Genomic DNA, 24,412 nt, shown 5'->3' with positions numbered 1-24,412 from the left:
CCCATGGCTGGTCCCCAGGGATCTGGCCCTGAGGATCCCAGACACAGCTCCCAGGAGCCAAGACAAGTGCCCAGCCCAGCAGGAGCCGTGGGCACAGCGTGTCTGGCAGGACCAGCACCCCTGTCCCACCCCAAATCAAACAGAGTGGGTGTCCTGAGCCTGAGGCTGCAGAGATGCACCCACTCCACCCCTGGGGCTCTGCTGGCCCTGCAGTGCAGTGCCATGCTGCCCTGAGGATTTGCTGCAGCAGTGCCGGGGGTCCCGGGGACTGCCAGGACCACAAGCTCACGGCTGCACTTACCCTGAAACCGCTAAGCCAGGGCTCTTGCTTCGCAGCCGAGTTCATCTCCAGTCACCTCGGCTGACCTTGGGCAGTCTCCCAGTGCTGGGTGTTAGAGACACTCCAGCCCGAGTGGCCCATGCAGCCCCAGCCCGTGGCACTGTTCCCCCAGCCCTCGACCGGGCTCTCCCGGTGACCTTGGAGAGCTGCACCCAGCTCCATGGGATGCTCACTGCATCCGGGGCACCTCGTGTCCCCTGTTCCAGCCCGGCCCCCCTTGTCTGCTCCCACTATCCCTCCTTGCCCCTGTTCTGTTCTACAGACAGGTTCTACCCCATTGCCCTCTCTGTGCCCTGTCATCACCACCAACCCCTCTGCAGCCCTGGGCGTGCCCCCCACCACCGAAGGCATCCCCGAGCCCTCCCCAGCCCCAGTGCTGCATTTTGCACCTGTAGACCCCGAGCCGAAACCCACCAGGGAGCTGTGACCTGGGGCAGCCCCTCTTCCACGAATTCTCCATGCCCGCAGACCGGCTGTGAGTCCCCGGCCAGGGCAGCCCCCCGTGTTCTCTACGTGCCCCGAGAGCAGTTCCGTGCCCGGGCAGGGTGGTTTGTGGGCACCAGGCGGCTTTGCAGGGGGAGATGGAGGAGCCGGGGGCCTGCCGGGGCCGGCCGTAGTGGCACCCACGGCCCGCAGGCACCCAACAACCCCAGCTTGGCTATAAAAGGAAGAGTCTTTTTTTTTCCCCGGCTCCGCCAGCGCCGCGTCCCTGGCCGAGCTCTGCAGCCGCTGCCCCGCAGGGGCCTTTCCAAGTTTTCCCATCCAGCGCTGCCCCCCCAGCCGGCTTCCCCCGGCTCATCCATCCCCGGCAAACCCACTGCAGCAGCTGCTGAGTGACTTATAAAACATCAAGAGGCCCAGCAAGCAGGAGGGAGGTGGGTGCAAGGAGAGCGCTGGCACAGGGTGCCTGGGGAAGCAGCCCGGCTCCCGTCCGACCGTCCCTCCGCCCGGCATTGCCCGTGTCGGGGCGGTGGGCGCATGACCCTGCTGCACCCGGCCGTGGTGGTCAGCACTTCCCTCCGTGCGAGTCCAAAATGCGATGCCGATGTCACCAGAAGTTGGGTTTCCCACCCTATCCCATAGGCGTGGGGTGTCCCCACTTTGCCTGGCGGAGGGCGCCTCAGCTCCCTGGGGAGGGGGCGACCCGCCCGGCTGCAGGGGGACACCCGCAGGCAGAAGGGCCGGGTGCTGCCCGCAGAGCCCGATCATTCACCACCCAGGACCTCTCTGCAGCCGGGACCTGCCGGGGGGCCCAGTGTGCCCCCAGCCGCACAGGGACTTGCTGCCACCCCCCGCTCCTCCGCCTGCACCCGGGCTGGCCCCAAACAGGGGGGGCTGCGGTGTCCCCCTCCCCAGGGTGTCCCCTTCCCGCCCACGCCGAGCCGCTGCCGGCGCCCCGCAGCAGGAGCATCCCCGGCCCCGGCGGGCTCAGCACCGGCCAGGCTCGCTGAAGGTTAAACCTTGGCTGCGGGGAAAGCCCCGCTGCCCCCCGCAGACCCCGCACCTCCCGCCCGCGAGGCCACTCACGGTCCTGGAGGTGACACCGGCCGCAGCAGGCTGGGCTGGCGGCAGCGAGCTGCGGTGACACCCGGCACGAGCACGCTGCTTCCCTGCTCGCCTTGACTTTGCCACAGGACTCCTCCGGCTCGTCCGCAGGAGCTTGCAGCATCCTCCAGTTCAGCGGGAGAAGTTCCTCGCCAGGGAGGGAGGGAGGAGGGAGGGATTTAAGGCAGACCCTGCCGGGGATGCAACATCTGCGGGTACAGTCGAAGACCCCTCGCTCGCTGGGCACCCCAAAGCTCCCTCCTCGCTCTCCGCATCCTGGTCTCGGTGTCCCGGCACATATGCCCGATTCTGGGTGATCTCTGCTGAGAAACCCTCTCCCTCCCGGACAGAGCCAGCCAGGGCTGCCCCCAGCATGCAGACAGCCGGCCAGCTCTGCCACCTGCCCCACGTCCCCCTGGTGCCCGCGGGGGTCCCAAAGCCATCTCGTGGGGGAGCCGGCACACACCACTGGGCCCAGCAGCATTCCAGGGCAGCTCGAGGGCAAAACGGAGCTCATGGAGTGCACAGAAGGGTAAAACCTGTCCCCACCTCAGCCACACGAGATTCTCACGGCCAAGGGACCCCGTGGGGATGGAGATTCCTGGGTTGACCCAGGCCACCCACTTGGGGTGTCCGCAACCTCGGGGCGGTTGTTCCAGCATCCCCAGCTCCCAAGTCCGGGGGTACAGGGCTGCTCTGCCCACCCGGAGCCCCGCCTGTCCTACCTGCGGAGAGCTGGCAGGGCAAGGGGGACCCCCTGCCCGGGGCAGGATGCTGGGAGACGCCTTAGCGTGGTTCCCAAAGGGAAAAGCCAGGGCCAGCAGCGTGGCATCCCTCCCGCGGCGGTCCCGGCAGCTCCCTGCCTGCCACGACACCCTCCCCACCCCGGGTGCGCTCTGTTTGCCTGCTATTTTTGGCAGCCTCCTAAGAGCTCCTCTCAGGCTATTAATAATGAGAGTGAGAAATTCGTTTGGCCTCTCCTATATAAGGAAAGGTAGAGGCTTAGAGGCAGCTAAATATACTGGCGCGTGCGGGAGCGAGCGGGGAGCCTTTGGCACCGCGTGTGGAAAAGAGATTGTTTGAACAATGGAAAGACGGACTCACTCGGAGCACGGGCCCCGCCTGGACCGACGGGCGAACGGAGGGATGGACGGAGGGTGACGGTGCCCGCGGGCCTCCACCGCAGCACCCGCATCGCCCCCGATGCCCCTCGGGGCTCTGCCTCAGCAGGAGGAGCAGCGGGAGAGGGGAGGCAGGAGCAGGGATGCTCTGCGACTCCGGCTCCGAGCCAGCCACGCTCGCCCCAAAATGCCTGTAACAATCCCCACCGGGCCAGCAGCGAGCCGGGGAGTGACGCTGGGTCTGTGCCCGGTCAGGAGGGACGTGAGGGGGGCTGGTGGCGGGGAGCAGGTGGGCTGTGGTGGGGCCACCAGTTCCCACTGGGACATGACCGGCACAGGGTCGGTCCTCCAGCTGAGCCCCCGCAAATACCGGCCCCTCTCAGGGCCGTGACCAACGCTGCTGCCCGGCTCTGGAACAGCCCCGGGGGCATCTTCCGCAGCCGGTGGTAGAGGTGCCACATTGTGGCATCTCTGGCACCTCTGCAGGGTGCCAGAGGTGCCACAATGTGTCCCCAGCTCCCAGGGAGCCACCGGCACCCCCGCAGCGTGCCCATACCCTCAGCGCAGGGATAATTTAAGGAGCACATCGTTACTGGAACTGTGTCCCCCCCGCGGCTACGGGAGACCCGGGCGAGGTGCGGGAGCTGCTGTCAGGGAGAGCCCGGCTGGAAGAAGGAAAGCAGCAGCAATCCAGGGAATCCTAATGACAGGAAGGCGCTGGGGAGCAGCGCCAAATCCACACGGTCGGAGCAAGGACAGCACATGCAGCAGAATGAGTACAAAGAGAGGAAAAACCGGGTTCCTCTGGCTCCGGAAAGAGCCTTTTGTGTTTTGTTTTGTTTTTTTTTTTTTTTTAACTCTTCGTAGCCACGGTGCTGCTTAGGGAGGCAAAAGTGGTGTAGCTGTGACTGCAGCCCCGACCTCCCCGGCTCCGTCACGGTCCGACAGGTGCCTGGCCTTGGCCTCGGTGCCTGCGGCCAAATCCCGGCACCCGAGGGACTGCGGGGCTTCCCCGGGCTGCTGAGCCACCACAACAGCGGGACAGCCGTGGTGGGAGAGCCCTCGAGCTGCTGCCTTGGCCACTGTCACAGCTGCCTCAGTTTCTTGAGCTGCGACATTCCAGCAATAAAACTCATTTCACAGACTGTGACTGTGAGCCTGGGGCTGCTCTGAGGCTCCAGCCCAGGACCTGTTACCCCCCCTTGGGGATATGACACAGACCAGAAACTGCTGAAGGCAGGAGCAGCTCTTTGCCCTCAGGGCAGTGAGAAACCCCATTCTCCTCTTCTGGCGCTGCCCCGGGGCTGCTGTAAGTTCTCCCCACCCACCAAGCCGAGCCAAGCTGGGGAGCTCAGCAGATCCGGCTTCCTCTGTCCTTAGGTGACATTGAGGGAAGTGAACTCAGAGGCTCCAGCCCACCCCATGGACCATGTGAACTGTGCACGGACAGAAGGACAACTCTGAAGGTGAATCTCCTTCCCTCTCCAAAAAATCTGTGTCTGAGTGCCATAGGTCCCTCCTGGCTGCCATGGTGCTAAAGTGTGTTCCCTACACAGCCAGCCCCAGCAAGAGCTGGGTGGCCACAGTCATCTCCACTAACTAATAAATGTTCATCTACTGCACGAGGAGGTGATGCTAGCCAGGTGTGGGGCAGCTGCTGTTTTGCTTTCCTGTGAAATCAAGTCTTAGGTGAGAACTGTTCCACAGCTGAAACTGGACAAAGAAGCAAAACATCTTCCCATTTGTAAGAAACATCTTCCCATTTGCAAGAAGCATTTGTTTAAAAAAAAAAAAAGACTTTTAGTCTTGACCCAAGTAACACTGGAATCACCAAACATCATTAACCAAAGTGCAGACAGCTTGGGCACCCCCAGCTATGCAGTAGGATGTGGAAAAGATTTAAGAGCAAACTATTGAAAAACTATAGAATCTGCCTTAAACATCTTCACCAGCACTTGAATATGTTAAAGGAAACAAAACTGAGTGAAGGTGCTGGTTCATCTGACAGATGTCTCAGCCTTTAACTTCCACACGTGGGCAACTTGTAGCCAGTGTCTAATTGTGAAATCATAAAGCATAGCAATGCAGAAACCTTCCTGAGCAAGGTCACGCTCACGGTGCTTGGGTAACAAACCGGCAGCAAAATCAGTGACACTGGGAGAGGAGGAGAGCAGGGAAAGGGATTCCAAAACCCCAGGGAAGCTCTGTGCACACACCTGGGGAGGGCTGTGCCCCTGGGGCACTACAGCAGACAGCCCATCCTGCTCTTGTCTCGGGCCAGAAGTTCCCACCTTCAGCCTGGGGGGGTCCTCTTCACCTCTGTCAGCTCCACACGTCCTTGTGCCCCACAAAGCTGGGGTGCAGAGCCTGTCCCCCTTCCTGAAGGCTTGGTGGCACTGACGGTTAACATGTGGAGGGGGAAGAGGCTGCACAGCCAGGGAATACTAATGGGAGCCAGGAATCTAATGTGAGCTTGTGCTGTGCTGTCACAAACCTGCACTCAGAGATGGTAAGTGACTTGGAGCTGCTGGGCACAGAGGGAAGGCCAAAGCCCAAACTTGGGTTGGGGTCCAGCCCCCCAGTACAGCACCCCACCTGAAGGGCTGTGACCCCACAGTGAAGCACAGGGTAAAGGAAACAACTGCAGCTGAACAAAGGTTTTGGAGGTAACAGCTGCACTGACTGTAATTCCTGTAACAAGCAGCCAGGCTCACTGAAAGCCCACCCTGTGTCTGTTGAGAAGAGCACTGACCCCTGCAGCACCCAGTGCCCAATGGCTGAGCCCCCACCTGCTGCTGGGAGCCCTCCCTGGGATGGGCAGGAGTGAGGGGCTCAAAAAGCACAATCCCCAAGGATCAGAACCATGCAGAGCCCAACAGCTCCTCTCTCCCAGCACAAAGTGCTCCCAAGTGCACCCTCAGGGCCACACCTGGTCAATCCCTGCAGCTCCAAACCCTCCTGTTCCCACAGTTTGTTCACTTACATCCAAATGAAGGGACACACAGAGGGTGGTGTCACCCAAGAGTTAAGTGTGGGGCCATGGGACAGCCAGCACTGGGCTGTGCCCTCTGAGGAGCCTCCCAGGGTCAGCCCTCCCCGTGTGTGGCCCTGGGTGGGTTTGGAGGGAAGGAGCCCTGGGGAGAGAGGGCACAGGAGCCTCCAGGAAGGGGAAGCCTGAGCCAAGCCCCAGCTGTGAGCCCAAGCAGAGGGTGGCCTGTGCTGTGACACCAGCAAATGCCACAGCCTCAGCACTGGGAGAGCTGCAGGCTCCAGTGCTGGCCTGAGGAACAGCTGATTGCCCAAAAAATAAACTCAGCAGCAGCCACGACTACATTCAGTGAGGGAACATCCCCTCACGTTCAATAGTGTTTAATCTTCATCTAGCTCAACACAAATCAGTAGTGCAGCAATATAAATACAACTGAGGAACTTAAAGCCTTTTGGCTTTCATAGCTCAAGAAGAAAAAAAAAAATCCAAAGAAACCAGTTTCCAGTTTTTAAATTAAACACAAAGAAAGGCAATGAACTGCCCACCCATCCCCAGAGAAGCAGTGGCATCCTTCATGCCAGCACGAGGCTGAGCTCTGCCCGAGGACAGGGTGCAACTCACGACAGCAGCACAGTGAGATAAGGGAGTGGGAATGGGAAAGGACCCCCCTGCCTGGCCCTGGGTTCAGGCAGCAGGGACACAGTGACACGCTGTGCCACGTGCTGCTGGCACTGCCCACCACCCCTGGGCACCCAGAGTTCCCTTTTCCACCACAAAAGGACACCACATGTGCTCTTGACACTGTGATAGGAGCACACAGGGCTCTGCAGCCACAACAGCACAAGGCCAGTGAGCTGCCAGCCTGAGGGAGCAGCCAGCTGGGGACTGCAGAGACCAATCCCCATCACCTGGGATGTGCAAATTTTAAGGGAAAAAAAAAACCCAAACCAAAAAACCACAGTACATAGTGTTCCATAACTGAGATATGGTTAATGTCCAGCCCCATGGACAGCCTGGTGACCAACAGAAGCTGCTGGGGCCACAGAACATGTCATAGCTTTGGAAGGAAGCCAGACATTGGACACAGGTACCAAAGGTGGGTGTGTGCATCCCCAGCTCTGGTACCAAGCAGGACTTTGCTGCAGGAGGGGGTCTCCCAGCCTGGGCAGCAACCACAGGTCAGCTTTTCACACACAAACAGGCACCAAGTCCCAACACTTCCCATGAGAGTGGCCTGACAGCGAATTGGATCAGCCACAAACCCCTCTCCTACCTGCAAACTGCCAGAGTGTGGCCAGAGTGTTTACATTCCCCCTCCTCTACACTCCAACAGCAGCAAGTGCGTGTGAAAGGACAAATCTACATTAAAATAGTGCTTAAACCATTAGGGAAGGTGGGAGTAAAGGAGAAGAAAGTTGCTGGACAGCACAAGTAGCCTGTGGTAGGCTATGGGAACCTGAAGGGAGCTCAGAGCACAGCTCAAGGACTTGACTTTGCTTCTCCAAGGAGCTCCAAGGCAAGTGAGCTGGAAGTCCACAGGTGCTGCCTCCACTGCAGTCTGAGGTGGCTTAGGAAGGTCCTGCACATTCACAGTTGCTCCAAGTGGTTCTGTCCTGCCCTCTCCAGATGCCAGCTCCATCCTTTTCTGACTCTTCTCCTGGGGTTCACAGTTGCCTTCTCCTCCCTTTGATTTCCCTTGAAGTTCAAATTCAAGTACAACCAGTTTTAACCGAATGAAAAGAAACCCACAAAACCAAAGTTATTTTCTGTGAAACGAGTTAGCAGCGTTGTCCTAGTCAAAGTGGCCTCTGAAGGCCCTGGTAGGACAGGGACGGGATTGGCCTTCCCTGCTGAGCTCCAGCCAAGGCTGCCCAAGGGGAGCTATAGGATTTCCTCCCTCTGGTTCTTGGCTTTGAGGGTCAGCTGGCCGTTGCGCAAGGAGCCGTTCTGGCTGCGGAGCAGTTTCCCTTTTTCCCGGTCAGGCCATGTGAAGATGGCTTCATCACTGTCCAGCTCAGACTCTGAGTGCATCAGGCTCGTGTTGAGAACTTGGGCCTTCTGTCTGCCACCTTGAAGAGGAAACATTCCCAGGTTAGAAAAGCTTTTAACACCAGTGAGGACCTCACCTTGCTCCATCCCCTCTAAGTCTCCTTTTCCAATCACGTCTAAGAGGCAGCAGAATCTGACTTTCCTCTGTGTGTCTCTTATTCCCTGTGATGCTGAAGCCAAAGTGATCCTGTCTAAGACACTCTGGCATGTCAGAGGTCACAACAACACTCCAAGACAGCACAAAGCACAACAAGCAGACAGAAAGGCAATGATGTGACCAGAAGGGGCTGTGAGTACATGTGGGAGCTCTGTCTCCCTGACCTTGCTTGGGGCATTGCCTAGAAAATGCTTGGAGGGCTCACAACTGGAGTAAGAGAATATGCAGGTGTGTGAGGGAAGACATCTGCCATCTCACTACCCTCTCCCTACTCTCCTCTCTGCTACTCCTGCCTGCAAGGGAAGAGAGATAAATTAGGATGAATTTAATCTACAAGGACAGGAGAGAGACATCTACTGATATTGTCAGCAGAGGAAATATTTAAATTTAGCTTTTCCTTAATGGAGAAATGCAACATTTCCTCTGTTAGCAGAAAGCTCCCTGGACATATAGAGCAGGGAAAAAGACTTCAGTCAGCAGCCAGCCTCAGAAGCAGCAAGATGAGTTTAGTTACCAGAGAGCAAATGGTGAGGCACATTTAGCACATTTATTGCACAGTGGGCTCTGAGGTGACAGATGGTCAGATTAAAGCAGAGTTGGGTGCTGAAGGAGGGAAACACACCCGGGTTTCCTGCAAGGGTATCCATGTTTGAGCAGCTGGGACAGCCTGGTCCTCAGAGGAACAGCTGATCAGTCTGTCACTGCAATGCCCTCCATGCTGCTCTTGGGCACTGCTCACTTTGCTGGAACACCATTAAATGGGATAATACCAGGATGAGCAGTCATTTTCTGCTAGCAAACAAGGATCAGGGACTCTTTTCCATGCACAGTTAACACATCCCCTTCTCTAAACAAAACCAGGACACACTCTGATATGAAACACACACTCAGCAGCTGCAGAGCTCCCTGGCATTCAGCAGGGCTGTACTTGGCACATCCTTCCCAACACTTCCCTCTTTTCCTGGTCAGTCAGCAGGTGGCCATGGCTTGGTTCATGTATCAGATAAAAACACTTCAGCCTGAAATAACTCCCTGATCTTTGCAAAGCACTGACAAGCACTCTCAGGTCAGCAATGCAGGCAGGAAAATGCTGGCTAAGAACACTGAAGACAATTCCTGCCTTTCTGGAATGGGCCAATGGACCTGTAGCCACATGGAGCACTGAGGAATTCATGGATCTCCCTCTGAAATGCATCTGCTTACTGGAAAACTAGAGGATGAGCTAAAATGTGAAATTTTCACAGCCTGATGCACACAGGAGCAAGAATAAATAAGTTGATGAACCAGTTGTTTGTGGTGGGTGAGCAGCAGAGCAGAAATAAACCTCAATCTCTCCAGCACACAAGTATTTTGAGGTTGTTCTCAGGTGTTGATCAGTTTAGTGTAATGTTTAGTGCCACTGAATTCCTGCTTTGCTGTAGAGAATGACCAAAGAATTGCATATTGGCAAGAAGGGAACTACCAGAACCTAGGGGAAAACTTCAGAGCAGAAGTTACAGTCAAGACCCAATTTTGGGCTTCCTGAGTCAGGCTGTTCTGCACAGCTTAATGCATCCACCTCCTACTTCTAAGGTACCAAGTGGAGACATCAGGACCAGGCCAGTTTCAGCCCCAATTTCCAAACCTAAAAGTTAGATGACTTTACTAAATACCTCATATACAGATCTGAGACAATCTCTGAGACCTCTCTGTCAGTCCCTACATCACGTTTGTTTCACTGTGATTTTAAGTCCACTGAGGAAGAGCCCTCAGTCAGCACTCTGGAAGTGCTGAGCTCTTCCCTCTCATGTTTTACCTGCTTTGGGATTTGGTTTTAACTCCAGGCTTTCTTGATCCGTTGCATCCAAAATCTTGTATTTGCTTTTTCTTTTGGATTTTCCTTTCCGTCTAAAGGGGAGAAAAAGGAATTAAGAAACAGTCCATTTCCAAAAGAGCCAGAAGAAAAACAACTCTGATCTTCAAAGCTAAAGCACTTGCTATTTAGGATTATGTTCACATTACAAAGCAAAACATTAAAATATTGCTCAGTTGCACATTTATAGGTTAATCCAAATTTCACTTCTTAACATAACCCAGAGTTCTGGAACTTCAACATTTAACTTGAAACACTTAAGTGAGAAAACCCAGCATCCCAAGGCTCAGCAGATGACCTGCTGGGTATGAATCTTTAACCTCCTACTGCAGACACTTGGCTGTGAAACCTGGATACAGCAGGGGTTTGGTCTCAGTCCCACCTCTTGCAGCAGCAGATCACCATCCACGACAAGATTCCAAAGGCAACCACGATGACAAAAGATGCAATGATGACATACAGCACACTCCACTCTGCAAGCAAAACCCCAGAGATAAACACATTTTGGCACCTCATACAATTGACAGTGCACATTTTAGGGGACTGTTTTTGGGAAAGGAAAAGCAAAGCCTGCCTCTTTGCAGAATTAGAGGCTGGCATTCCCCACTAGCAGCACCACCACATCCCCTTGGGAAGATCAAGATCCAGTGTGTGGACTTGCTGGGCAGTGTTCACGGTGTGCTGGTTTATAAAATTTGCTCTCCTGTGGCAGGACAGAGATGACAGAAGAGAGCTGTGATTTATACAGCCAGAATGGACCCAACTCTTAGTGAGTGTCCACTGGGAGGGTGAGAAGGGGACTCACTCCCCTGTCAAACATCTGCCCAGAGGTGAGACAAGGGTCTGTGTGCTGGTGTCAGCACCTCATCAGAACGACGGGGAGACAGCAGGTGCCTGGCATGTGCCCAGCCTGGGTTTCAAACAGGTTTCTCTGCCAAGGTGCCCACCCTGGGAGGGGTCACGTACCGCAGTTGCTTTCGCCGTCCCCCATCTGCACCCTGAGGAAATTCTCCATCCAGAAGGGGTCACACACGCAGCGCTTGGTGAAGGAGTCACAGCGCCCGTGCTCAGAGCAGTTCAGCTGACAGGCTGGGGGCCAAAACCAGCAAGGTGAACTAAATGACTCACAGGTGAGGCAAAAATGGGACAAAATAGTTCAATCCAGCCAACCCCTCCTGCAGGCTCTGATCTGAATGTGGCCCCTCTGTAGCTCATTCATAGCTGAGCCGTAATCACAAGAGGTGAGAAGTGCAAAGTAAGCACCTGGGCTTCCTGCCAAACTGAAACATCCCACTTCACCAGCAACATATATTTTACCTAATAAATCCTCATTTTGACATACAAGTTATGGAATTTGTATATTAGGCAAGTAAATGTTTTTAAACAAAGTTTTGATTTTCCAATTCAAACCCTGCCTGTGAGACAGACAAGAAACAAACAGATCCTTTGGAGGCACCAAACAGAACTGACAAATGGCTTCTGAAGGCCACAAAATGGTAAGATCAGGAAGTAATGAAAATAATTACTTTACACAATTCTAGTTTCAAATCTCTAACTGATCAGCAAATGATCCTCACAGGATGGATCTCACAGAAGAAAAGCAGTGCTAATGTAAAGATGTAAAATAATGATAGAAGAGGAACATTTCTTGCAGACTGATGTTTGTGCTGCACAGGAAATGAGTGGGTTCACAGCTACCAAGATGTGCAGTTTATTGTTTTCAGGATGACACTGATTTCAGTGGCTATAGTCCATTAACACTGTATTTTAGTTTCATAAGTATCAATCTGCTTTTGGTTTTGTGAACTCTTATCTTCACAGCAACACTGCAAGTAATTATTTATAAGAAGTTGAATAGTGAATAGACAGAATTAATTGGTAAATAAGTGATTAGTGAATAGTCTAACAGACTTAATTTTCTGTTTCCCATTTATTAACATAAAAGCTCCTGCAGTGAGTGTAAGTGTGTGGGCATGTGGGTGGTTTTAGCACCCTTATTTCTGTCAGGCAGCTGAAAAGAAGGTAAAAGATGTTCAGTCTGTCCCAAGAGACTCTCACTTACTGACTGTGTTAATCTCCAGGGCCCGGAAGATGAGGAAGTCTGACTGTTGTTTCCTCAGTTCGTTCTTCAGCGTCCAAGCCACCTCTCGTCCTTTGAATATCTGATGGGGAGGCTGGTTCTGCACAAAGAACACCATCTTCGTGCTGGAAGAAAGGGAAAAATTAGGAATTATCTGCTGCTTCTCCAAATATCAGGTGGAGAGCCATACTCTTCAGTCTGTCATTAGAGGGACTTACTCAGAATCCCAAATTTATCTGAAGATCAAACTTCTGTCTCTGTTTGAAAGCAGTAATGGCAGACCTGGACCTACAGTAGAAAACCCTTCAGGATATCTGATCCATTCATGTTTTCCAAGCTAGGGCTGCACTGTTCTTGAATTTGCACTTCAAGCAGATCTTTGCACATTCATGCTAAGCATCAAATCCCCAAACTTTAAGGTCTTGCTGTTTTCATACTCTCCTTCCTTCCTCGCTGTGGGATCCTGAGATTTTACTATCCTGAAACTTGAGGGTCCATTTACATGCTCAGCACAGAGCTGAAGCACCAGGCAATGGAAGTTTACAGTCTTTTGCAGAGTTGAGTTTGAATGCACCAAGTGCTGTAGCCCAAAAACAACCCAGGTGTGAAGGATTCTGTATTCTGCAGCTTTACTGCATTAACTTTATGATAGAAGAACTTGTTCCTCATGGCTTGCTCACCTTGCAGAGCCCTGTGGATTCTTTAGACTCACAAAAGGATGCATGAATGTTTGGGATTTATTACCACTAGTGAGCTTATGAGTCAATGGCATACCAGTGAAACCCTCAGGGTATGAGAAAAAGAACAAACCAACAGTCAGAGGTTTTAAAAAAAGCTCTTTTTTAACAGCACAAGTTACTTTGACAGTGGAAGTAAAAATGGTATCTTAAAGCCATCTGTCAGGATACAATCTCTGCTCCTATATAACACTTCCCACTCTTTTGTCTGCTTGAACACATAAACAGATGAAGCATTAATGACAAGAATCCCTTACTTGCCTTACTCAGGGGCGACTGGCTTGCTCATGGCAGAGACAGAGAGCTACAGTTACAACAGAAAGTGCTGGCTCCTCTGTTCTCAGCTCTCTAGGTTTGCATGGACAATGAATTCTGATTTTCCTGCTACAGCAGGCCAGGTGGGCACAAAGGAATCGATACATCAGAGCACTCAGCTAGGTGTAAAGTAACAGCAGATTTATTGCTGACTTGCTGCAGGACTTTAAGCATGTCCCTTAAATCTTCTTCAATGCTTTAGATACTTTAAAACTACTCCTCTTTTAATAAAAACTAAGTGCAATATTGCACTCATTTCAACTGATTTCCAGTCATGGCTTGTTGCCACTCTCCAGGTAGACAATACCACCCTGACACACAGCCCTGATCAGCAGCCAACTCCCATGTGTTTAGGATAAATGTAGAATATTTTTTAATACACTAAGTCAAAGCAGTTGTGTAGGCAATAAAGCTACTGCAGAATTAGTGGAAGATGTCCCTGCCTGGGGCTGCGTGGTTGGAACTGGATGATCCCTAAGGTGCCTTTCTACCCAGTCCAGTCTGTGATTGTACGAGCTACCAACTTGGCATGAATGTGAGGGGGATTGTTACACACTCTGGGGTGTTGTGAGTGTTTCAGCAAACTCCTGCACCAAGCCCCATTACCTCTCCAGCTGCAGAACATCCCTTCACAGAGTTTCCACAATTTTCAAAAACAAATCAGATTTGTTCTTATTTAACAGGTTTGAGGTGAAAATACATCAGCAGCAGCAGTTTTCAAGGGCAATGCACCATCTCCAGAGGGGAAAGATACTCAAGACCTGCTTGGCAACTCTGATCCGAGCGGGAATATCAACGCTAAGCAACAACTCCACATGTTCCAATGATCCAACCTGCTTTCCAAAAGGCCTTGATTTTCTAAACCCTCAAGCAATTCCTTGCTGTGCACCCTCCCAGATGAATCCCACCTTTGTTCAGTGTATGGCTGGATCTTTTGCACAGTGATGTCTGAGTCGAGGACCCCCAGCAGCACCCCAATCTGCCGGATGAACATCCCCTTCTGCCGCTCCGTCAGCTGGCTCACGTTCACATCCAGGATTATCTCCACCAGGTTATTTTTCCTAGGATCTAGAGAGAATGTAGATAGTACAGATCTTTAGAGTTTCTATTTAGCAGCTTGGACACAAGGCTGGGTTTTAGCTATCTTTCCAGGATGTTTCTGATTTGAACACAGAACTAGAGTGGCACTGTGGGAAGGGACACAAGTATGGCTTCCACAGGTAACAGAAGCAGTGAGAGTCAGCCCTCAAAAACCACAGGAAAACACAACCACATCCCCTGACACTTTTGATGTTTACAGTTCTAAACTGGACTAGATGACACATTTTAATACCAGTATACTGTATCCAGAGGGCTGCAGGCAAATGTGCTACAGCACAAAACCCAGACTCACCAGGTTTGACCTCCACCGTGGTCCTTTCCACATCACTCTCTCCTTTGGCATCTGTTACTCTGAGGTGAAATGTGTAGGTCCCTTCTACCAGATTGGACAGGAGGAGGACAGGATGATGGTCTGAATTATTTAAGACTTCCTGGAAGGCAGAACAAAATAAGTATGTGGAAACAAAGGATCAAAGCATCACCACATATTTTCATATTTCAGGATATGACAGAGTAACAGCCCAACAAGGAGCTTTGTATTTCCTCAGGAGCTGTCAACACTACCTTGCACTGATTTTTGTGATCCTTTACAAAAGAAAGCTCACCCCAGCTGCAGGGCTGCCCTCGTCCCGGGTCCACAAGTAGCTGACAATTCCCTTATCATCAGAGGACTTCGATCCATCCAACTCTGCTGTGTTCGTGGGCAAGGTGATGACAACATTACCAGCAATCTTTGCAACGGGCGGCTTGTTTATCTCTAAATAAACAGAGAGAAAACACTTGAAGAAAGATCTTGTAATGCCCAGTCGAAAATTACTGCATTAGATCTCCAGTGTACTCCAGAAATCCCAGTCTAACCCCAGGGAAGAGAAGGGAAATACTGCAGGATGAAGCTGAAAATACCATTCCTCCAGAAAAGGGCAAACCTCAAGGCCGTTTCAGTGCTCTCCACATTGTCTCCCCTCCATTCCTTACTTTTGCTGTGTCTCTGAACACAGGTTTTGCTGAACTGCTCAGAGATAACCTGTGACTGAGCAGCTCTGCTCGTGGCTGGACGTACCTTCCTTGACGATGACGTTGACAGAGCTTTGGCTCTGCAGGTTCCTCTCATCTTTCACTGTCAGAGTGAACTCATATGTCCCAACCTGGAGGCCTGTGACAGTGGCAATGCTGCTGTTGGCATTCTCCAGCTTCACACCATCTGGACCCCTAACCAAGACACAAGGGGTTTGGTTAGTTTTGGACATTTTTCAGGGGTTTTGATAAGTTTAAACTTTGCACAGAGCACTGGAGGCAACCTCACTCTAAACAGGAGCCTGGAAATAATAGGCCATTATAAAAATCAAAATTATGTTCTCCAGTTACAGCAAGATAATCTAAAGAATAAGTGCAGGATCCAGAACAAAAAGTGCAATTTCTGGCAGGTTAATGTTTTGGTTAATTTTAAACCAGAGGAAAACTGATAACAGCACTTAGGTGGTGTTTACAAATAGTGGTACTTTCAGCAACTTGGCTTGTGAACTGCACAATGAGCCAATTTTGTTTAAAATAAAGGTGCAAAGCAATGACAGTCCTTCATTTCTAGGGCTTTGTACAGACATTGCATTAACAAACAGAAAAAGTTACTGCAAGTTGCTCATAAGCTTTTTCCTGAATTCCCTAAAGCATTTCAGGGAATTTAGAGTTGAACAGAACTCTGCCTCCTTTAAACAAAGTGCAAAAGCATCAAGTTAGGAGGCCCTGCTGTTGTTGATTACAAGGGTCAGTCTCTCCAAGAGACCAAGCCCAAGTTCCACTGCTGTGAATGGAAACACAGCTGAGCCACACCATGCTCAGAGTGGGAGCCAGGCCTAGAGATGAAGGCAAAGCTATTTCTCATGCCCAAAGAAAACTCCACTTCTCTCCAATCAAACATAAATCCTTGTCTTATTCAGGTCATTGGTAAAGCTTGTCAGGCCCCATGTGACCATGACTGAACACCAGGGAGGTGTGGGGGTGTTTTAAATGAAAGACTTGGATACACAAGAACATGGAAGGTGATACACACCGTGTTTTTTCCCAAAGATAGAAGACAATCTTCTGGTCATCTGAGCTCTTGCTGCCATCTAGAGTGGTGCTGTCCACAGGAAGAGTCAATTCTTTATCTGGACCAGCATCTGCCTTTGGGGGCTTGTTGTTCTCTGGAAAAGAATGCAGGATTTCTCAAACACTCACCATAAAGGTGAAGCTTAAAACACCACCATTAAGATTTTCTGCATGATCTCCAGTACATCCCTTGCCCACTACCTTGTACTCAGATAAAGTGAGGTTGAAAGAAAGCAGTTAAGAATTCCAATGAGTATTTTATTCACACATCTGCAATAAAATGAGACTGAAAACTAGGAGTTCTGATTTTTGCTCTCATTCTCTCAGTACTGCTCCACTTTTCCTGCCCCTGCCCCAGGACCCAGAACTGTGGGCAGACACAGCTGTTTGGAAATACAATCCTGCCTTTATTGTAGGAAAATATCAATTAGGTTACATTGTGTAAAATAAGAGCATGGCCCACAAAGGTAATATTCCTACAAGCTTTCTTTTGCTCATTTATCAGCAATATATCAGCCCAGAATGTTCCTAAATCAGAGCAGCTTTTCTGAAAGTCTTCATAAGATCCAGAGGTTGCTGACAGATTGCTGCTCACCTCCAACCTCTCAAAGGGAAGCAGCAAGAGCAGGTAAAAGCAGCTTACCTGGCTGGACTATCACAGTGACCTCTGCAGTGGACTGGTGCCCAGCAGAATCAGTCACTATGAGCTGGTAGGTGTAATCACCTTCCTGCATTGCAGAGAGCTGCAAGACTGGTGTCCTCACACCCTGTGAGAAAAGATATTCATGGATTAAAAACGATCCTCATGCAGATGAGGGTGGACCAGAAGGCTCTGATTCTAAAGTAACCATTACCAGCACATTTTAGGGGGGTTATTACCAACTCCTGCTATGGGAGCAGGAGTCTGTGCCACTCAGCAAAGCTCTTGCAGCTAAATTTATGCATACTACAAGGACACTGTTGTGGGACATAACAAGAGTAATGCCATACAAGCAGATCTTTGGGGATTCAGTAGTTCCCAACTCCAGTAAAATCTCTGGGGAGCCATGTGCAAATCCCACACATTGTGAACCTGATTCATGGACTTTCTTATTCTATAAATTTGACAGTAGTAATAATCTTTAAAAGAAAAATGATGACATAGAAACAAGTTCCAGCATTTACTGTTTAGCACTGAGGAGAGTCTGGCCAGTATCAGCAAAATTTAGACTCCAAGATTCAGCTCTAAACTTCCCACCTCTCTCAATCCCCCCTCTTCAGCAGGATTTAAAACTGCATTGCCCAAGAAAGGAACAGGATGCCAGTGGTGAGGCTGGTGCACCAGCTCAGCCACTAAACCAACACCAGCTTCACAAGGATTTATCTTCAAGCACATACTTAATCATCACCTATTCGCTCTGTAGGATTCTAAAAAACATTTGCTAACAGTCCACTAAAATTGGTTTGATTGTAGATAAAATCCCAGCTAGTGAGCAATCCAGATGGAACACAGGAGACACTGACCTGCATCTCCATCACCTTCCCTTTGCTGTTGGGGCTGAGCAGCCACTCGTAGCTGACGATGCTGTGGTCGTCCGTGCTCTGGTTGCCGTAGAGCGTGATGGAGTTCTGGGGCAGGGTGATCACCTGGTTTGGGCCAGCATTGGCCACTGGAGGATAATCCACTGCCTTCTTCACAGTCAGGTTGGCAGTGGTGGAGTTGCTGGCACCATCTGAGTCCACGACTGTTAGACTGAAGAGGGAAAATAGAAGTGAAAGCACTGAAGAGTGATGGGGACCAGAGCTGAACACAGCCTGTTCTGAATAGAAACTTCCCCCAAATGTCCAATTATCAGCCTCAAAGTGATGCAAGGAATTCAACAGCCACATCCATCTCTCACTTGAAATCTAACAACCATTTCCAAGGTGAAACACAGAAGTGCATTACTAACCCACAAGTGGCCTGGTCACAGCACATCTCCTCAGGGAGGGTGGTACCACAAAACACAAATGCTTTCTGCTAAATCTACACCTGAACATGGATCTGATTAGTTCATGCCAACTGCTTAACAAGAAAGCAGTGATCAGTAAGAGGTACTCCAGGTTATTTTACTTTAAATAGATCTGCTGATGCAGTGATGGACATCACACCAAAATACAGACCAAAGGAAAAACACAGGACAAATACAAAAGTAAAATCAGCTACCACTTATTGCCCAGGCTGTGCATCAACCCATTAGACCTCATTCACTTATCTGAGACAAACACATTGCATTTAAAAACTGGATTTGAAGACTGCATTTCTTCCTAAGCCTCTACCCAAAGAGTTTGGATTTGACATTTCAAGAGACATTTTGTAGCACTGACAGACCAGCCATCATCTCAACCAGGGCTACAAGTCAAGAATAAGAAGTAGCTGGACAGCTTATCTCTGCTGAAGTGCAAAGCTACAAAACTACTTGAAAGTGTAGGAGTGGAGAGAGGGAACATCACAAAATGGAGTTCTTTCCATGTTTTGTGTTGGGTTTTTTAAAACCAGATTAACACTTCAGGAATCTCAAACATTTCACTCTTAAGGGATGAGAACTGATGGACTCTGCCAGGTGTGACCTACCTGAAAGTGTAATTCCCAGGTACCAGGTTGGTCAGTGTCAGTATGGGAGTGTCACTGGAAACCTTCTCCTCCCTCAGGGGACCCTTCAGCTCTTCCCAGTGGTAGCTGATAATTTTATCATCATCAGTGCTTTCTGTTTCAGTAATGGAGGAAAACACACACACACACAAGGAGTTGGAAAATGCTGCTTCACAGATTCCAAATAGCCAGTCCCAACTTCTGCCCTGGGCTTAGTGGGCAAAGGTATTTTTGGTTGAAGCCCAGAGTCTCTGTTATTCTCAGACACCCAGACTGTAACAAATCAATGCTAGCTGGGGCTATGACAACCTGAATTTGTATAAAGGAACTCCTGAAAAACCCTAGTGCAGGCCAGGATCACTCAAGGTGTCCTGTCAGTAACTTACACATTTGAAGCTTAGCCAAGAGCCCAGTAATTTTGACTGACAGTAATAATTTTTTGATTCTGAGCAGCAACCTCCAGATCTTTTCCTTTTTTAGGAGATTGGCTCAGGCCAGTGCCCTTCAAAAGGAACATGGAGAGGTGCTGGTGTGTGTGCTCTGCTCTCCTGGCCAGAGAGGCTAATTCTTTTCACTGAACTGTGTTTGACAGTGCCACTGTTTCTCTTAAACTTTATGCAAAAGGCCAGCCCAGGACCAAACACAAAGCCCCCTGCTGGATGCTGCATTTAACCTGCAGGTACTCACTGCTGCCGTCGATAAGAGTGGAAATGGTTGGCAGGGAGATCTCCTGGAACGGTGGGGACACGATGGCAACAGGAGGCTGATTCACCCGGGGCTCTGCAACAACAACCCAGCTGTTACCATGACACTACAGGCAGAAAGTCCTGGCCAAGGAACTGCAAAACTATCAGCAACAGTGATTTGTGCTTCCAGCACGTTCTACAGCAGCTTGGGGAATCAATGCTACCAAAAGGGAGTTCAAACAGTGTGGAGGTGAAGAGCCAGCACATCAGTGCTCTGGGAAGGCTGCACTGCATCAGTTTTCCCCTACTGGGTCAAGCACCAACAGCTTCTTGCCACAGTGTGGCTGCTGCTCTGAAAAGTGAAGGATTTTGGTGCATGCTGCCAGCTGCAAAGTCACTGCTTATAAGGAAATGACCAGCCACAGACTCTTGCTAACTTAGGGAGTGTAAGAGCCCTTCTCTGCCCACAAAGCTTGTACAAGAAGTCTTGCTGAAGACTGCAAATTGAAGGGGTTTTATTGACACCTGTGCTTGTCTCTACACAGGCCACTTTTAAAAGTGAGGCAGCACAAGATGCTGTATCTCCACCAGCTCATCTGCAAACCAAGTCTTACAACAGGGAATGAGATTTGACTTAACCTGCCTCTGGTTGGGAATGATATTCCTTATGGACAGGAAAGAAAGGAACCTCCAAAGGAGCTTCAAAGCTTTGGCCTCTCTTCAGTTTTTGCTCCTGCTGCTATAAGCTTTTTGTCAGACTGCAGCAAGTTTTTATGGAAGCAGTGGCCTTTCAGGGTGAGGTGTTTGCTGAGCACTTCCCAAGCAGGATTAGAGCCCTTTTATCAAGTGGTTGGTTTGATACAGTAGAGCAAAAATAGCTGTGTGTTAGCAATAGCTTCCAATCTCAGGAAATTATTTAAGATTTACATATGTGTGTGTGTGTGTGTGTGTGTGTGTGTGTGTGTGTATACACACATGCTGCAAGTTCACAGCACAATGAACTATCACCACACCAAACCAAATAATCTAACCCCATGGTACAGCTGCCTTGGCTTGTCAGAGATGGGTGAAGTCAAGGAAAATCCAATCCCAGCACTCACTTGGATTCACTGTTACATTCACATATCCCTCTCCATGAGCATTTTCCCCATCCACAACGACTTTGAACTCGTACAGGCCAACAGTAAGCTGGAAACAAACACAAAGGATTATTTACCTACAGGTTGGTGGCACCTTGTCAGGACCTATTGGAAGGTCAATTTCCTGTGCTTTGGCACAGGAGCACCCAGGCAATTGTGCTTCAACCCTCTGCAAAGGAGGGTTTCCAGGCCAAAATGGCATTACAGATATTTTAGTTTACAATGGCTATAAAACTTTTGTATTTCTCTCTGCCACAGGATTGACAGTCAAGCTTTATTTTCCAGCAACAAAAGGCAAACAGAAGAGAGATAACAGAGATTAGTTCAGGTTGTCTGGCCACAGGAATCTGAACTAGCAGATTGCATTTGAGGTGAAAAGAGCTGCATGCAAGAAGAAAATCTCTTCTTGCATATTTTTATAAATGCAAGTGTTTCTTCTTTTCCTTCTAGGTGAAATGAACCAGGCAGTCACCTCTTCACCATCCACTACTGAGCCAAAATGAGAGGATGAGGGACCAGGTGCTGGATAACAATCTTGATATCCAAAAGGCTGAAACCCAGACAGAGACTTGCACACTCCTTTCCAAAGTCTGGCTCTGTATGATATCCTCACTAAAGCCTGTAGATTTTTTTTCTGAGTGCAGTAGAATCCAGGCTGCTCAAAGAAATGTCTCAAGTACAGAACTGTATATTCACAGTACTTAGAGTCATTTCCTTGTTAAGAATCCCCACGTGCAGGAACTGGGAACCATCTCCCTGTCAGAGCTTGTCTAAGAGCAGCAGCCAGGGACATGCCACAAGATATTGCAGGGCTCTTGTTAATGGAAGCAGCAAGACCCTCTTCCAGTGGGCAGTACAAGGCTCAGACCTAAGCAGACTACCACACTGTTCCAGGAATATTCCCACCCCTTGTTACTGTTAAATTGTGCCATGTGTGTGCCTTGTCACACTGCTTGTAGGCAGCTTGTCCCTCCTGAAATCAATTTCTTCCTTCCCTCATGCCAGATCAATCTCCTTTTTCTAAGAGCCTCAGAAGAGGGCTTGCAGTTGAATGTTGGCTGCCTGCCCATCATGTAATTTCCTACTCATCCTGAAATCCCACACAAGTCTTTCCTGGCTGCTGGGGTCCCCATCTTCTCCACTTGGCATTTAACACAACAGGATACCAAGTAGCCAAAGCTTTACCTTAGACAACTTCAGGGTCTGGGAGTGCTTCTCTGCCATTACTCCACTGTAGTCTTTTGGATGAGTAATCAACTCCCACTCATAGGAATATGTAGTTCCTTAAACAAAAAGAAAAGGTCCAGATGTTTGTTTTCAAAGCCTGCCATGCTAAAGAACTGCAAAGGTATTAAACATTTACAAGGCACATTCTGCTGCACTGTGGAGAAATGAGACAGCTTGGGCTGTGGCTTTTTGGGAATATACCCAGGAAAAGAGACAATCTGTGCTTCTAAACTCATTTACTCTGGAATCAAAACCCATCTTTCAGCCTCCAAGGCAATAAAGAGCTTTGGAACAATCACAGCTCCAGGATAATAAGAGAGAAAAGCCTTATCACATCCTCAGATCCTGCAGACACAGGAATGCCAATTTTTGAACAGGAATGAATCAATCCCTGCTGCCCACAACATGGAACACACCTGCCTCTACAGCTCCCACTGCCACAGTGGACAGAGTTAAGAGAAGAACTTTAAAAATAGCTGCCAACAATTTGCATGATGAAATGAGGAGGGTACAGAATGTGTTCCTCAGCAGGCAAATACCCCAATTCAGATTTTGATCACTTGTTAATACAGCTCAGTTCCTATCAGCAAATATCAAGAATAGATGCTAAAAGTCCAATTCCTCCTCACACACCACCCTGAGAATGTGCCATCTCTTCCCACAATCTCCCAAATCCACTGGCTTTGTAGCACTTCCCATTTTTTTGTGCCTCACAATTTTCTCTAAGAGGAAGCACAAGGCAATAGCTGAGTAGGAAAAATTTCCACAGGAAAGTGCTCTCTGACAAAAGACATTTTCAAGACTGCCCTTATTACATGCCATACATAATGACTGTTTGCCTTCTCACATCCCAAGCCCTTAGCAGAATTCCCAGGGAAGCTTTACCAGGTGGTGGTTCAGGAAGCACAAATGCATTCAGCTGAACTTCATTCTTTGGCAGGGTCACTTCAACACTGTCTCCAGCAGAAACCACCAGCTCCTTCATGGCTGAAAGGGACAAACACAGAATTGGAGAGGAAGAGGGGGAAAAAAAACCCACCTTGGTTTCAGTTTATGGAATAAACCCCAGCAACAAATGATGATGTATTTTGTAAACATCCTGTTCCTCAAGAGCCCTCCCATTTCAGGTTTGGCTCCCCTTGTCAATGCAAAAGCACTAATGGGATTTACAATTTATAGACAAGCCCAAAACTGCTCTGTCACCTCTCTCCTTGCAGGTACTGAGCTGAAACGTGGCCCTTGGGCCCTGCACAGGGAGTCTCCTCACCCAGGTCCAGCAGGGTTTTACTTGACAGCTTTTTGGCAGAGAACTCAGCTGCAGGCTCACGGCACAGCAAGACAAACACTGCTACTTCCAAACTGCAATTCCAGAGCTTCACAAATATATAAAGAATCCACAGAATTTCTTTTTTGAAAAATTGCTTGAGGGCTAAGAGAATTTTTTTAAACTTGCATAGCTGACACACTGGGTATGGAAGCTCAAGATACAAACCTGGTCTCCTTCTATTTGTATTTTCTTTTCTACCCTCGCTCAAGAATTTTCTTGCCATTCCATTTCAATTAAACTGACAGGTTCCTTTTAAAAACTACAGGGTAACCTTGAAAACTATAGCCAGGGACATATTTTTTTCAGCTTTTTATTAGCATTAAGATAACCAGAAAGTTCAACACATTTCTTAAAAACACCTCTTGGCCTCCTCATCTCTCTCTTCCCTTCCCATTTGCTTTATATTTGTCTTTTTATTATTGGACCAGGGAATTATGCATAGAAAATATTCTTTCTTTAGTTTGACCCTGTCAAAGACAATGTTTCAGAGGTATGCACAAAAAATCCAAATTAAAAAAATGGGAAAAAAGGACCTCAGACATTCTGCTATTTTCCCACCTTTATTATCTATTATTTATCTATCTTCCAATTTTAATAGCTAGTGGAATTAACCATCTTTCTTTTTTCCCTCTCAAATACTCCATCAATCTTTCACCTTCAAAGAGTCCCAAGGCAAAAAGCATTCAGATCTCATTAGGAAATAATGAAAACAAAATCCAGACAAACAGATAAAAAACCTTGGAAAAACTACTCTTTACATCATCTTTGCATTGGTTAGCAAAACCAGGTGGCCCTGGCTATGTTAGTCTTCCCAGACAAACCAATGAAGGTGTTTAAAGCATATTTTCCAGTTTTAGTTGGGGTAAGCCCTTAATTAAAAAAAAAAAAAATTAACTTGTCAGCACAAGCAGCCAGTGAGATTCCTGCCAAAACCATCTTTGGATGCAGTGCTTCCCTTCCTTTCCATTTGTTCCCTTGTAAGGGAAAGGCACCCTAAATTCAAAAGAAATTCAGCTGTGAATGCTTCAGCACACTGGATGAAGTGAATTCT

The 24,412-nt window shown here is 49.3% G+C and overlaps 2 protein-coding genes across 4 annotated transcripts in view; both read right to left on the bottom strand.

The window, feature by feature from the left end:
* Positions 1-729: 729 nt before the first annotated feature.
* On the bottom strand, positions 730-2,732 carry LOC132338715 (uncharacterized). The gene is made up of 2 exons (XM_059868514.1): positions 2,611-2,732; positions 730-2,076 (listed from the first exon to the last, which is right to left on the bottom strand). Exons 1-2 carry the CDS (start codon positions 2,715-2,717, stop codon positions 1,461-1,463), a joined length of 723 nt encoding a protein of 240 aa, XP_059724497.1. The 5' UTR covers positions 2,718-2,732; the 3' UTR covers positions 730-1,460.
* Positions 2,733-6,335: 3,603 nt separating this feature from the next.
* KIAA0319L (KIAA0319 like) overlaps positions 6,336-24,412 on the bottom strand; it is a 30,445-nt gene continuing 12,368 nt past the window's right edge. For 2 of the 3 annotated variants that reach the window (XM_059868471.1, XM_059868472.1), the window contains exons 5-21: positions 22,920-23,021; positions 21,993-22,090; positions 20,769-20,856; positions 19,670-19,762; positions 18,965-19,097; positions 17,875-18,103; positions 17,015-17,138; positions 16,334-16,466; positions 15,347-15,495; positions 14,892-15,043; positions 14,579-14,717; positions 14,094-14,253; positions 12,116-12,258; positions 11,020-11,142; positions 10,436-10,526; positions 9,997-10,088; positions 6,336-8,064 (exon numbers count right to left, since the gene is read on the bottom strand). In XM_059868471.1, the coding sequence (XP_059724454.1) occupies positions 7,877-8,064; positions 9,997-10,088; positions 10,436-10,526; positions 11,020-11,142; positions 12,116-12,258; positions 14,094-14,253; positions 14,579-14,717; positions 14,892-15,043; positions 15,347-15,495; positions 16,334-16,466; positions 17,015-17,138; positions 17,875-18,103; positions 18,965-19,097; positions 19,670-19,762; positions 20,769-20,856; positions 21,993-22,090; positions 22,920-23,021 (2,237 nt within the window). In that variant the 3' untranslated portion in view covers positions 6,336-7,876. The remainder of the gene's footprint in view (positions 8,065-9,996; positions 10,089-10,435; positions 10,527-11,019; positions 11,143-12,115; positions 12,259-14,093; positions 14,254-14,578; positions 14,718-14,891; positions 15,044-15,346; positions 15,496-16,333; positions 16,467-17,014; positions 17,139-17,874; positions 18,104-18,964; positions 19,098-19,669; positions 19,763-20,768; positions 20,857-21,992; positions 22,091-22,919; positions 23,022-24,412) is intronic. The other variant, XM_059868473.1, reaches the window with a different exon arrangement.

Source organism: Haemorhous mexicanus, chromosome 27, assembly GCF_027477595.1.
Source record: "Haemorhous mexicanus isolate bHaeMex1 chromosome 27, bHaeMex1.pri, whole genome shotgun sequence".
NCBI lineage: Eukaryota > Metazoa > Chordata > Aves > Passeriformes > Fringillidae > Haemorhous > Haemorhous mexicanus.
Note: the sequence above shows the minus strand (reverse complement) of the source record. Positions and strands in the feature narration are given on the sequence as shown.

Bases quoted from the DNA above. Each gene is read 5' to 3' on its own strand.
- LOC132338715 (XM_059868514.1), bottom strand. From the start codon at position 2,717: ATGCCACGCTGCTGGCCCTGGCTTTTCCCTTTGGGAACCACGCTAAGG. The intron at 2,077-2,610 runs GTAGGACAGGCG...CATCCCCGGCAG, and splicing joins GCCCTGCCAGCTCTCCGCAG to GGTCTGCCTTAAATCCCTCC.